The following is a 14,120-nucleotide window of genomic DNA, read 5'->3' as shown; positions in this document are numbered from 1 at the left end:
CCATCAAGCCATCTCATAACTTTTCAAAACTTCGAGTAGAAAAGGATAAGAAAGGAAGCAAGCCCTCTGAATTTATGTATCCTGAAACAAAAGTTGGCAGACTCTTCGTCCCTCAAGTCTATCATAACTGTGCTGCATACATACTGTCAACTGGCTCCAATTAATTTAAAGTTGCAATTGGTAATCCACAATCCAGCACCAAGCATATCATCTGTGTAAATCTATGTCAATATAAATGCAATTTTCCTCCTTCCCCTAGGCATCCCTACATTTATAAATGACGGCCATCAGCACAAATCAAAAGCATTCTCCATATGATTTAAGTTTTTTTTTCTCAACTTGTACCCTTAAGTAAAGGCTCCTCTTCCACTAGATCAAGTTCAAGAATCCTGCCTCAATCCTGACCAAAAACTTCAATCTATCAATCAAACCAATCTCTGAAAGGTTCAACTTCAAATTTGAATATGAGCTATAAAACTTGACACCTCCCAGCTTTGCAAAAATGCCAAAACAAGAACAAATCCTACAACCACCAAACTATTACCCCTCAACATGAAAAGAAGTGGATCCCAATTGTGACCAGAAGCCTCCGGTTCAGATCCCAAAAACCCAAACTAGTTCACACACAGGCACGTGCATAGGCATGCAGATGGTCAAAGAAATTACAAATACCTGAATGACTCTTACCAACAAAAAACTCAACTAAATCACACATTCAACAGGAAGATATTCATGTTCGAATGCATCCATAAACAATGCATACAATCACCTACTAAATAGCCCCCAATATCTGGAACTGTTTGGTGAATATAAGATCATAAGAATCCAAATTTTGAGGGATGAGATATGATATGCAAAATATTATTAATCGAAACTGATGTTGACTTATAGAGCAGAGTGGGTTCCATTTTACACCAAAAGATGCTCTTCTCTGTATTTTCCGACCAATTTTCTTTCATTTATTTGCTAAAACCTGCTGTCGTGGCACACAACTAATTCTTATCCAAAATGCTTCCATGTTCTGACCTACTTGAAAGCATACTTATATTATAACCATGTTTCAAGATATATTTCAAAACCAAACATTTCATTAGAAACACAACGCAAAGCCTCATGTCATGATATATTGAGTTTGTCATGGTATCAAACTGCAAATGATATCAGGAGAATGGAATGAGCAATAGCAAAAATTCATATTATCGCTGACAGCAAGCGTACAGAGACCTAATACTTGGTGTTCGATAGCCAACTTAAAGTCTTCGATTCCATGGTCATGAGAGAACAGGAGACATGCTAAACCTGCATTAATAGTGTCGGAGAATGATAAAGATAAACTATATCAAACACGGTACCGGAGAAATGAGTTCAACTGCAAAGAATTGAAGTAAACCCCTTAATACGTACCTTGTAACAGCGGAGCATACCTTCAAATACATGCTCAGAATGTTATGTCATTCAAAGAGTATGTTATGATGTAGAAGAGAAAAGAATGAACCACACAGTCATCCAATTAATATCCACTCACAGAACAGTGGATGTTTTTTGGGAGTATCCATTGGCAAATAAGAGATGGACGTGAATGAGGTAAAATAATTCCACAAAATGGGTAAGAATCCATCATTTTTAACTCCACCTATATTTTGTATATAGCCGGCCTCAAGCCCGGATAAAGGAGGCGGGATAATGCGAAACTATAGTCACATCCTATGAACATGAACAGAAAAAGGAAAAGGATTCATATGGATGACCTCAACTAGTTTAGGATTAAGGCTTGGTTGAGTTGAGTTGGCTAAGAATCCATCATTCTAGCCATCCTCCATGATCATTAGAAAAGGTATGAAATACACATACGGTCAAGTACCTACAATTTTAAACAAGCACAAAAATCACATTGAAGACTAAACAAGAGTATTATTGATCGATTTCATTGATTTTTTTCATAAATCTTCTGCAAAATAGCATAATACACAGATCACCTACATAATATCCAAGATGCAAGAAAAAATAAGCATCAAATTCAAGGTGATATTCATCATTTGGTTCCATCAGGAGAGAGAAATCCTTCAAAAAAATCCCAGCACATTTACCATCTTGTTTCCACCAAATAAACAAAACAAAAGGAGATAATTCTTTCAAAAAATTCCAACATCACATAAACAAACTTTCTTACTACATTTCCAAATATGAATGTATATACAAATCTTGGCTCATCATGTTCCGTTTAACACTTAGTGGCATGACGAATGCCAGCATATCCATGGCGCAAAGATGAAGAAACTTATTCCTACAAGATGATCCGATAAAGTGGCATAAGAAAAATATGTAAGCTTATATTGATTCCCGACGTCAAAATAAAAGCATAAAAGAGGACAATAAATGTATCGTTAAGAGCTTACCATTTGCCTTTTCGAGCCTCAAGTGTGCGAGTAGCTCTGATGTGATCCCAACAGCAAAACATGATAGAGCACCAAAGCAGTCAGTCAGCAAAGCCAGGTTACAAAAGGAAGTGTGCATGGTAAGGGTGCACCTTCATTTCAACGGTTTCCTTTCATGGTACAAAGTCAGAAAACAATGGAAACAGACCATGGCAACCACCCATACACACAAAAAATCCTCGCCTTTTCAAGTCAACAGAAGTTCATTTGCCCCAAGATGAGGCGGGCGCATGCAGACATGAACTTCATGCTCTTCTGGTTCAATGCGGTGCTTAGGGACCATTATCTCAAGCACAGTGCCAGATTCATCATAGTATGCTTCTAATTTAGCATCTTCGGGAATGCGTGTTGCCAGAGGTATTTCTCTTACAAACTCCCCTGGTGGACAGTGCTCAGGAGAAGGGTCAGTCAGCTTGAAAGTTCTATCATGTCTCTTTATATAAAGATTACGAGCAGTGCTAACACATGATATCTTCACTATCCCATGAGTAAGACTGTTCCTCCAGGAGACCTTCACCCTCTGTTGATCAGAGAAAGGCAAGCTAACTACTATCAGGTACCCCTCATCATCCTCATATATAGACTTTGCTGCAGTCACGGGTCCATACGCATGCCTCATCACACCACTAAACTCATTTAGCCATGGTACTGGTTCGACTGGATGCATGTCGATATCTTGGGACCTGTCTGGATAAGAATTATTCAGCAAGCAACAATCCTCGTCCGCCCCGTGCGGGAAGAAGTCCTTCCTACGCTTAGTGCACATATTGGAGACATCCATAACATCCCCACCAGAATGATTCAATGATGAGTGTGTTGATAAATTCAGACCCGAGCCATTAAGCAACCTCCTTGGATGGGGATGCGGAGAGCTCTTCAAGGATGGAAGCGGTCTCTCGAGCTCGAAGTCAGTGTTGGGAAGATTCCTCCATGACCCGAAATCGCTGGCCTCTAGAGGGATTGAGAAACTGAGGTCCCTACCCGTGAGCTCCGTCCACTTCTTGCGGTCAGCCTCAGAGACCACTGAGAGATTAGGTGACCTTACGACCTCGATCCCATGCACGCACTGCGGGTTTGACAGGCCCCTGTACTGCTTGCGCTGCATCCGGTGGGAACGGACAAAGCCCTTGTCGACGCTGAAAGGGAATTGGGGCTCCCCGAGGCGGGAGTGCCCGTTCATGAAGCTCCGCAGCTGCATCTTGCCAAGAGCATTCTCCGGCCGCTCCTTGAAGACCCACATGTACATGTTCTCCATGTCATGCTGGACCATGAACACATCGAGCCGGAGGTCGGACTTGTCGAAGCCCGAAACACCGTTTGCATCCCGGATGATCTTGGCTTTGGATTTCTCAGAGAGCACCGGCCTGAAGTAGAAATTGAAGAAGAACCAAGCGCCCCAGATGCTGTCACCTCTCTTGGCGCATTTCCTGGCGCCGGCCGCAGCGGCAACCGCGGTGGCGCTGCAACCGGCCTTGGGGAGGCTGAGGACGGCCTCTGTGTCGTAGATCTGGGGGCCGAGGCCGACGTCGAGGATGTCGCAGGGGTCGGAGCTCCATGATTGCGGCGGAGGGGAGCGCTCAGCCGAGAGGGGGAGGTTGATGTCGGGCGGGCCCGGGAGAACCATCTGCTGGCGCTGCTGGATCATGAGCTCCCGATCGCAGTCCTCGTGAACGGAGGTGGAGGCGGAGGAGGCGACGGCCGGCTGAGGGGCACCGCCACTGGGGTCCATGGAGAGGAGGGTGGAGGGGTGGAGGTTCTCCATGGACAAGGTAGTGAGGAGGGGCTCCTCCATCGCGGCTGTTCTTAATTATCACCTCCTCCTCCTCCTCCTCCTCCTCCTCTGCACCCTATCTATCTGGCGGGCTTCAGAATTCCAACACATCCAGGAACAGCATCCCAATAAAAATCCTCATAAATCCATTCCATGACCACCAAACCCCTATCAATTCAAATCAATTCAAAGAACCCATAGTCAATCCCCCCCCCCCCCCCCCCCCAAAAAAAAAAAAAGAGCAAAAACCCTATCAATTCAATTCAAAGAACCCTTAGTCAATCCCCCCCAAGAAAGCAAAAACCCTACTTTCAACCAAGAAAATTGTTTTCCTTTATGATTTGAAACCCCGTAGAATCAGCGACTCCAAAGAAATAGAAAACAAAACCTAGAACCCGGAATCCAGAGAATCGGACTTGAGAAAAAAAAAAGAAAACAACGAAGGCAAGATCTTTATCGATCTTGGCTATAGAATCCCACGAAATCCTCCCAAGACGGGAGGAAAAGGCCGAATCAAAGAGATCAGAGACATCTAACCACGGACGGATCCGAGAGATGGCGAAAGGGAGAGAAGAAAGGGGGGTGAGTGGAGAGGAGAGAAACGGAAACCCTAACCGTAAAACTAGAAAACGGATGTGATCACCTTTTGGGGGGCGGAGGGGACGGCGAGGGTACGAATCCCCGAGAGGAGGAGGAGTCCCGAAGCTTCCACGGCGTTCGGCGTCTCCTTCCCCGGTTTTCCGTCAAGGATAACAGAAAGAGTGACCTCGGGAATTGGGGAGACAAGAGGAAAGAAACGGTAACCGGCCTCTGTTTAAGAAACCGTGCCCATGGGAGCGGCCCGCACCAGATGAGACCGCGGCAGCCGTTATCTGACGGTGACGGCATCTTTTCTTCCATTTGAGCCTTCTTTTGTTCTTTCTAAGCGTGCGTATATTTGTCGTTGGCGATGCATATACCCGCAGTTCCGATTGCATCCTTCCCGCAAAGGAACGAGTGATCTTCTTTTTGCCAATTTGACCGTCGGATTGCATCCTGCAATGATTTTAAAGCACTGCAAACTCTTTCATTCATCCGTTGCACAGAATTCGCATTGATCCTTGCATGATCTAATGGTTGAAAGACCGAACTCTTCTCTATCCATACATCCGACGAGTCGAAGTCGTCATCTCACAGCCTCCATCTTTCTTACATTGTCTCCCTTCTATCGTAAAGAAGATGGCCTCGTCAAAGAAATCTCCTCTTTGCTCTCTTGAAATGAAAAAGATTTTTTTTATTTCTTCGTGCTGACCACATAGGCCCCTCTTCATTCTCTTGAATGAGAGGATATTTTTTGTATTTCTTCATACGGATTGTATTGTTTTCCTCTTCATTCGTACGAATTCTTGTTAAATCACTCCCCATATAGACCTCAAAGTATTTTAGATGTTATCATTCATCATCTACATTGATTTCAAAGCAACTAATAGACCATCCAATGATGAATTTGCGTAAAAGACTGATATATTAAAACTTTCAAATTGGAAGGCCATCTGCTCTTTGGCTGACAGAATCTGGGGTATGGTGCTGCAAACGCGTATGTGGTGCATGGGCGCAGTAGGATTTTCTTTGCAACCATCATTTTTGCTGGTCACCACCTATACTCACATGCTTATAAAAAATCTAATAATTATGTGCAAGATTTTGTGCATGTTCGTGTATCCTAAACGATGTCATATAGCTGCTCCTCATGATGGCCCGTATCACGTATACTGATGCAAAAGGAGGGAGAAAGAAGATGTGCAAATCACCCTTCAGTTGAAAAAAATTTCCAAAACAGTATATTAAATCCAGCTGAATACATGAAGCATCGGTTTATTTTTATGTCTGATAAATCTCCGCCAGCGTTAGTGGGCGAATGACAAAAGAAAAGAATCACCAAAGTGGTAGTCTAGTGGTGGTAAAGAGGCTTGGACTCCATCCAAGTTATTCGGGTTCGAAACATATGGACGTCGATTAAATCAGAGAACTGCATGCCCCACATCCGGATGGGTCTATATGGATATGCTTTAATTCTATCAGTATTGGGATGGCGCTGGGATGACATACTCACATATGGATGGCCCATAGGGTTTCTCATGAGTTGAGTATGGCACGTGGAAACTTGCGACCTAAGATCCCCTCCAACATTTTTGATAAAAAAAAAAAAAAAGGACAAAAGAGAAGGCAGCACCCTTCCCATGCAAACTTTGTCATAATGTTATACAATTGGCTTTCACATCATTTTTTCTTGCAAGCAGGACATCGCTCCACAAAATGAGAACAGAGCATGCATTAGAGTTTGTTCTTGGCGTGTGTGTGGCAAGACGTGGTACGGTCCAAGCAAACGGTCGCAGGTAATAAATTAGACTAATTAGTGCTTGTCTTTATAACACAGGGTGATAGATTAGAATGAATAAACTAAAAGTTTGATGTTAATATGACATCCTCAAGCTCTTCCAAAATCTTGTTATATCTCAGCTCATTTCATCTTAGGAAATTTTGGAGGTACCCGATCTCATTCAACTTTTTTTTTATGAAAAAGGATTTCTTATGCTGCTATGCAAGGTAAGCAATGAAAATAAGATGACATGCATTTTTTGAAAGCAACTTTGGGAAATAATTTTAGTATATAACTTTACTTTAGTGTGTGTATATATATATATATAACTTAGTATATAATAACTTGATACCTAATGCAAGCTTTGCTTCCAAGTGGAAGGAATCATGGGTCTAATAGGAGTACGTCTTCTCCCCTCAATCAGCCAGAGAGTTGGGCCTATTGAACAAGTGGCTCGCCATGCGATCATAGACCTAATTTAGATTTCGCTATACTAATATGAATCATTATATAATGGAAGCTGCAAGTAGTCATGGCGTTTCAATGTATTAAACATTTCAATAGCAATTCTGTAACAAAATATCTTTGACCATCTAAGCTTATGAGAGGACATGACATATTTGTCACAAATGACAAGTTGACAACTATATCTTGGGGTCCTAGTTATGAAGTTAATGATCTTCCAAGCAGGGTTGTTTATTTATTAGAAAACAACTTGTCAAGACAAAATTATTGCAATAAAATTTTGAGAAAGTTTTGCGGCATTGTTAGAAGAATTTTATTTAAGAAATGAAAAGATACCATGAAAGATGATGAAGGAAAGACACCCTCGACAAATGATAGAACAAAAAGCTTTATTAAGACAGCATTTGCAGCACTAAATCCACTTCTCGGAGTGTATCCATCACAGGACCCTTCAATACCTAAGACAAGATATAGTGCAGGTTTGAAGCAGTAGAGTAGCAATGTAATGCTATAGGGTCAGGAGGACATACCTAAAGGTTCCCTAGGTATAGTTTATTGGGATTAAACAACCAGTCAATAGGGATTAAACGTTAAAGACCGGTCAATAAATGTACCGGTGATTAATTACTCCTAGTTTATTTAGGTGAGGGTCAGCATCCATTGCCGAGAAAAGCGGGCTTGCATGTGCACTAATGTTCTACAACGATCTGTGCATCTCGCTCGAGTATTCCGTCCGGACATTACACCCATTCGTCTTGCTCGCATAAATTACTTGAGAGGATTAGTTGCGTGAGATCATGGGCCAAGATATACTGCATGCCATCCGGAGAGAATTCAAAATTTAAAAACCTCTACGCGCCTTTAGTGTCGGCCATGTGGCGAACCCTTATTGCACGTTGGTAAAGTCGGATCCAAGACATGTTACTTCCTATGTGCATCATCTTGCTTCTTTGTCAAGCCAATATTGCTAGAGTTGGCCAAGGCAAAAGTGTAGCTGCTAGCTCGGAACATTGCTACAAGCCTGCAATTAGGGCCGTAGATAGGTCGGATCGGGTCGAGTCGGGTCCTGAGTTACCCCGATGCGATCAGGTTTCTTGTTCGGGTCCTAATTTTGGACCCAGATCCGATCCGGTTGAAAATCGAGTCGGATCGGATCCATGCCTACAAATTTTGACCCGACGGAACGGGTCGGATCCAAACCTACAAATTTTTACCATGATTAGATCTCAAGAAAAATGTGCAAACTAGGCTAACCCCAACAAAAAAAAAGGTCGAACAAGTCCGGATCTGGATTGAGAATGGGTGGACCCGATCCGACCCGAAAATAGAACGGGTCCAAATTTAGGATCCGACCCGGCTCCGCGGGTTCTAAAATTTGGATCGGATTGGATCGGGTCTTACGCGGGTCGGGTCACGGGTCGACCCGATCAATTTACAGCCCTAAGGTAAAGCGCAGACAAACACCTATATGAATAATTAACCTTAAATTATCCATAATGGAAGAAACCAAAAGCAAAAGAAAATCATTTTTTAAGAGAAGACAACAACTAATTGAACGAAGAGGAGACACCCGGCACTTCACACAAGATCATTTATACGAGAAATTGTTAGATGGATTATATCTGCTATAGATCTAAGATGAAATAAAAATTTCATTGAAAGGGAAATAAATCCATCTTGGCTGCCTTCCGGTCGGATCCAGGATGGACCTGATTCACCTAATAAAAGGGCGCGCACAAATTCTCGCCGCGTTCTCAGAAAGGACAAAAGGCGTGCTCAACTTTGGGACTAAAATAGATGCTGACGGTGTTTCAAACTAGGGGAGAGCACTTCCTTGTTTCCTAAAGTCTGGTTTCCCTTTACTTTGTAGTGCCACTCTTTGTTTCCTAAAGTCAAGTTTCTCCACATATCTTTATTAACAAGTACATGATAAAGAAGGCAATTAGTAAATGTTAAGGAAACAATGATTCGTCCTTTTTATGTAGTGCATAATTGACTTTGTAATACCCACGGTTAATGATTTAACAAACGTGCTCAACGCTAGGGAAAGGAAGTCATGAGTGGCCGAATCAAGCTAGACTTAAATTGCAAGATCTTGTATTATAAATTGCAAGGGATCTGAGTTTGGAGCTTGATGCAGGATAGGTCTCCAATGCTTGCGTGATCACGTATGTCATCTTTTGATGAGCAAGAAGGGCGTCATCATTTAGATGAGGTTTAACATTTGGAACAATCTTGATGCCTCTATTTAACATGCTTTGCTTCTATAGATGGTGAGAGAGAAGGGGCCCCATTTTGCGCTTGCAGCGTTCAGGGTTGTGCTCGTCTTCTGGGTGTCACCCTCTAGTTATCTCAAGGTAAATTTTGATAGCAACGCTGGTGACGGCGGGAGTTGGGGCGGTGTGGGTTTCGTCATTGAGACCATAGGGCCAGACTGGTGGTGGCCGAGGGTCGACGCATCTTCGACACAATTGCCGTATGTGCCGAGCTAAGAGCTACTTGGGAGGGCATTACTTTCGCGAGGCGCGTCCTGGGTGCAGATCGTCTCCTCCTCGAAGGTGACTCGGTCACGGTGATCGAGTGGATTCGGAGTTGGAGAGGCACTATGGAGGAAAGGCCACTGCCCTACGACATCCGCAGACTCCTGGAGAGTGTGGCTCCAACATGGCCATGCATGTCTACAGTAAGGCAAATGGTACGGCTGACTAGGTTGCTTTCTTTACTGTTCACCACTCCTGGGTTTGTATGGAAAACTAAGGTTTCTATCAGAGCTCTTTAGTGAACTACGGTTTTGTGATTTTGCTAGCCGCATTTACATCCATTGCATGTGAGCCGCTGTATTAAAAAAAACGAAAAAAAAGAGAAAGCAGCGCGAGGGGGGGCGGCCTTGCCTTTCTTCCTCCTTTCTTTTTAGTAATTATGTTTTGACTGCTTCTTCGACAACATCTTCCGGTTAGGCAGCAGCCATTCTAGCTTCATTTTTCTTCTTCTAAGAAAAAGGAAGGGAACCATGTATCCTTTCTGCAATGATTACTTTTGAAAAAGAGCATCAAGTAGGGAACCTACGTGCGGGGTAGACCGCACCTAAACTATTGACTAGATCTTAGCATTGTTGCATCTCCACTTTAAATTTAGTACAACTGTCTCGCGTTCAATAGAAACATCCAACTTGCTCTTCTGCATGAAAAACATTGTAACAAAAAAAAAAAAAAAAAAAAAATTCTTTAGGCTACATGAAAAATATTTTATTTAATATTATATATCAAACAAGAATGGCAATGCAACCGCTTGATATGGTTGCATACCTTCTGAAACATATTTGGAATGTAAGTGTCTTGCTCGACACCGATTGCCCTCGAAAGCATCTTAATTGTCACCGTTCTCAGCAGTTAGGGAGTAGAGGCGTCTTAATCCATTTGGGCATGAGGAGATGGAGGTCGGATCCCTAGCGATGTATCTCATGGTCAGTGCATGCCTGGATGAATGGCATGTTGTTTATCTCCAGAAGTTGAGAGATCGACGACAGCCATCTATCTCTAAGATGGATGATATATATGCCGCCCATCCAAGCAGGGCAAAACACGCACCGGGGATGTCAATGAAGATGGGTTTTCGTGATAAAATGTTGGACATAAAATAGGAAGGTCTAAGTCTGTTGTAGAATTTTCGAATGTGGCTTCAAACACTGAATAAAATAAAAACAATTTTTAACCAATCCGAATATTTCCTATGACCTTTTCAACTTATTTTTTCCAGCGAGGATTCAGTTTTGTGAAAATTGGAACATTTTGGTACCTAGGACCGCATGATAGCTACCATAAATCCATGGAACTAAACAGATTACCAATGAGCTAACAGGTTAGCTTTTGGCTTTAAGTTAGGCAAGAGCTAGAGATGGAATACCAATTAAACAATGTCCATGACCTCATCAAATCTCTGTTTCTACATTGAAGTTGGGGGGACCAGGTCCATATACTCAGTACCCACCTTGTGATGGGTGCTGGCCCTCACCAACTCTCCCCTTGTCCAATAGTTTTCGGATTGCATGAGCCCAAAAATCAACACTTGCAATCATCCGTCCCTCCGGTTGGATAGGTTACGATTCTGGTATCTGGCACGCCTTTTTAAGCAGCATTCTCTTGGACCCCTTTTTTCAGAAACAAGCCACTGGCATCGGCTATAGCTACTAGCTATGCAGTTTCGGAGATCTATTTTTTTTTTTTTTTTTTGGCATATCGGCTGCTCATACTATTTTTATATGAGCACAACTAGCTACATTACTAGTAAAAAAGCAATACAAAGCAGAAGAAATAGAAGTCTGCTGGGTCCAGAAGAACTTTCAATGCCTTGATAGGATCTTATTTAAGGAATCACATGGTAGATGAATGATGGACATTGTGTTCTCATTCAGGTCTTCTACCTTTATCGCTTATCTTAAACAAAATTTTGATTATCAAATCTTATACATCAACTACTTGCCATCGATTCTTTATTAGAGCCATCAATAATGTTGTTTCACCTTTCATTTGTTTATAATGATGTTTTGAGAAAAAAATTCCATAGGTGGCTGAGCTCGTTTCAAATCTTGTAGTCTAGATTTTCCGGCATTCAACCTTGAGTTTGGTTTGGTGCTCAATTGCACTTAATTTATAATATATTGTGACACTTCACTCTTAGGGAATTGTCTTTATCCAATTTGTCTAAATCGGGCTACATAGGAATATATTCTAGTCAAACTTTGGCTTTCATGTTTAAGTGGGAGATGTTGGTTGCTGTAGTCATAAAACCTAAATAAATTGAGAATTTTTGGTACTTCGTTGCAATAAATTACCTAAGCTCGAAACAAATTTATACATTGAAGAAGTAACAAAACAATATTGTTGCAATGTCTCTCGTGCTTCTAAATTCAAATGTTGGAGCACTTGTATAAAGATTGGATTGCGAGATCAAATGGAATACATCAATCTAAAAGATCCTTTTGAATCCATATCTATGTTCTGGCTAAGCAAGCATGAGCAAACTTTTATTTCACAACATCCATGCCGATCTCATCCTTCTTATTTATTTTCCCTTAGAAGTTTATGTCTAAGATTAAAAATAGCTAAAGAACTCAATGACGATAGCAATCATCCAAGAAGCATGAAGCCAAAGGACAAGACTTAAACTTAAATATGAATTGTTCAAGCTAGCGATGGAGACCACAAACCCTAATCTTCTCCTTAATCATCATGGCTATCCTTAATTGATTGTAAACTATTATATGTACTGTATGCATCTACAAAGAGGAGAGATGAACTATCATCCTTTGAGCAACTGGCAGTTATTTTTGTAGCATACTAATAGATTAAGACTAAATTAGCTCGTAATGATTAACCAAACAAATGATCAACCATCCACCAAGTGCAATATTAAAATTGGCCAATGGAAGAGAAATTATATGGTCCAAACTATAAAGTTCAAGAGATACAAAACAGCTTATTGACAACTCGCCCAAGTTGTTCTGTCCCTAGGCCAAAGTCCATGTATCCGTACTATGGTTCTCCTGTGGGTGTACAGCCAACATAGCATAATTGGCATTTCCGTGGTCAAAATTGCTGCTCATCTCTTCCCCCATGGACCATAATTTCAGCATGTTAGCTGCTTGGGGTCAGGGCTGCCGCCCCAAGAACAAAATCCAACAAATATCACTCCCAGAATGCTATGAGGGAGAGCGGATCGTCGTCGCAAAAGCTCGCCATTCGATCACAACACCAATTAAATTTCTGCATTTATTGGGAGTACAGCTGATCATGGGCAGGGTCTCGAACCTAAACTCCATTCAGACATAAAATTTGATATTGTTTGTGCCTAAGTCTGACCCATAATCAGCTCTAATTTGGAGCTACACAACCTTTTGTGGGATGAATTGTGGCTGTGATTGAGCGACGCCCAAGCATTACGTAAAACTACAAGGAGACTACAAGCTTTCTTCTGTGCTGCCGAGGATTCTTTGGTCTATCTGCCAAACAAAAAGCCAAACCTGTGCATGGTTTCCTGCTCCAATTACCTCCTCCTGTGGGCGGCCTGGAAATTGTCGCCTTGATGCGACACCCAGATGGCAGTCCAAAAAGAATAATATTATTGTGGGGCGACTCACACCGAAGGAACCTTAAACAAATGCATCCAGACACAATACGCAAGCATAGAGCATCCATCCAAATACTGGTTTTGTCCCACCGTCACGAGATAAGCTTTTCATAAGCCTTGCTCGCCACCTCTCAAACTCTCTTGCAGCTTGGGAGCCACCGCGCATCATGCCATGGCATCTCCACCTCCTCCCTCTCATCAAACCAGAGGCAACTCTTCAGAAGACTACTACTACCTTGCCGTGGCCGTCGCTGCAGTCACAGTCTTGCTCTTGATATCGAACATGATCGCGGTCGGTTACTGTTGCTGCTCGCCATGCAGCATCGTTGAGGCAATTCGGAGATTTCTCCGGTCATGGGGGCTCTTGGCCGGCGAGAACAATGACGAGAGGATCGCAGAGCTAATTCCTGTGTGCAAGTATCGGAAGGAGCAGGCTCAGGAGCATGAGTGTGTGGTGTGCTTATCGGTCATCGCCGATGGAGAAGATGTCCGGCAGCTGCCCAAGTGCAAGCATTCATTCCACGCTCCTTGCATCGATATGTGGCTCTACTCTCATTCCAATTGCCCCCTTTGCCGTGCTGATGTTCTCGGACGGCCGCCGCATCATCGGTCCGAGACTGCCGCCGCCGGTGGGGAGATTTCCCTACAGCGGCATCCAATTGAACCCAGGGGCACGGGCAGTTTGATTCTTGCTCTTGTGTAAATAATCTTGTTTCTAATTGTTGGTGTCTTACATGTACATAGAGAACGAGATTCATGAACTGGAGATGAGGAAGTCTTCAGGTAAATATTCCGTTTTTTTTTTCCGATTTGAGGGGAGTTCTTCTCAGGCAATTCATGTATACAGCAAGGTTAGGTTATGTGTTCGTATCATTCAGGGGTACCTAAGCAGTCCCAAAGGCATTAAAAAGAAGAAAGAACAATGAAAAGGATTACACTCTCAGAAAACAGACTCCTGCTGCAT

General features: G+C 42.5%; 2 protein-coding genes across 2 annotated transcripts; one reads left to right on the top strand and one right to left on the bottom strand.

Annotated features, from left to right (window-relative positions):
- Window positions 1–2,005: 2,005 nt before the first annotated feature.
- LOC103703449 lies at window positions 2,006–5,023 on the bottom strand. The gene is made up of 2 exons (XM_008786299.4): window positions 2,397–5,023; window positions 2,006–2,284 (listed from the first exon to the last, which is right to left on the bottom strand). The coding sequence occupies exon 1, from the start codon at window positions 4,225–4,227 to the stop codon at window positions 2,623–2,625; it is 1,605 nt and encodes a 534-aa protein (XP_008784521.2). The 5' UTR covers window positions 4,228–5,023; the 3' UTR covers window positions 2,006–2,284; window positions 2,397–2,622.
- Window positions 5,024–12,744: 7,721 nt separating this feature from the next.
- On the top strand, window positions 12,745–13,965 carry LOC103703583 (E3 ubiquitin-protein ligase Os04g0590900-like). Its single transcript, XM_008786491.4, has one exon. The coding sequence runs from the start codon at window positions 13,329–13,331 to the stop codon at window positions 13,857–13,859; it is 531 nt and encodes a 176-aa protein (XP_008784713.1). The 5' UTR covers window positions 12,745–13,328; the 3' UTR covers window positions 13,860–13,965.
- Window positions 13,966–14,120: the final 155 nt, after the last annotated feature.

This window comes from Phoenix dactylifera, chromosome 3 (genome assembly GCF_009389715.1).
Source record: "Phoenix dactylifera cultivar Barhee BC4 chromosome 3, palm_55x_up_171113_PBpolish2nd_filt_p, whole genome shotgun sequence".
NCBI classification, from domain to species: domain Eukaryota; kingdom Viridiplantae; phylum Streptophyta; class Magnoliopsida; order Arecales; family Arecaceae; genus Phoenix; species Phoenix dactylifera.
This window is presented reverse-complemented; position numbering and strand designations above follow the sequence as displayed.

Bases quoted from the DNA above. Each gene is read 5' to 3' on its own strand.
- LOC103703583 (XM_008786491.4), top strand. From the start codon at position 13,329: ATGGCATCTCCACCTCCTCCCTCTCATCAAACCAGAGGCAACTCTTCA.
- LOC103703449 (XM_008786299.4), bottom strand. From the start codon at position 4,227: ATGGAGGAGCCCCTCCTCACTACCTTGTCCATGGAGAACCTCCACCCC.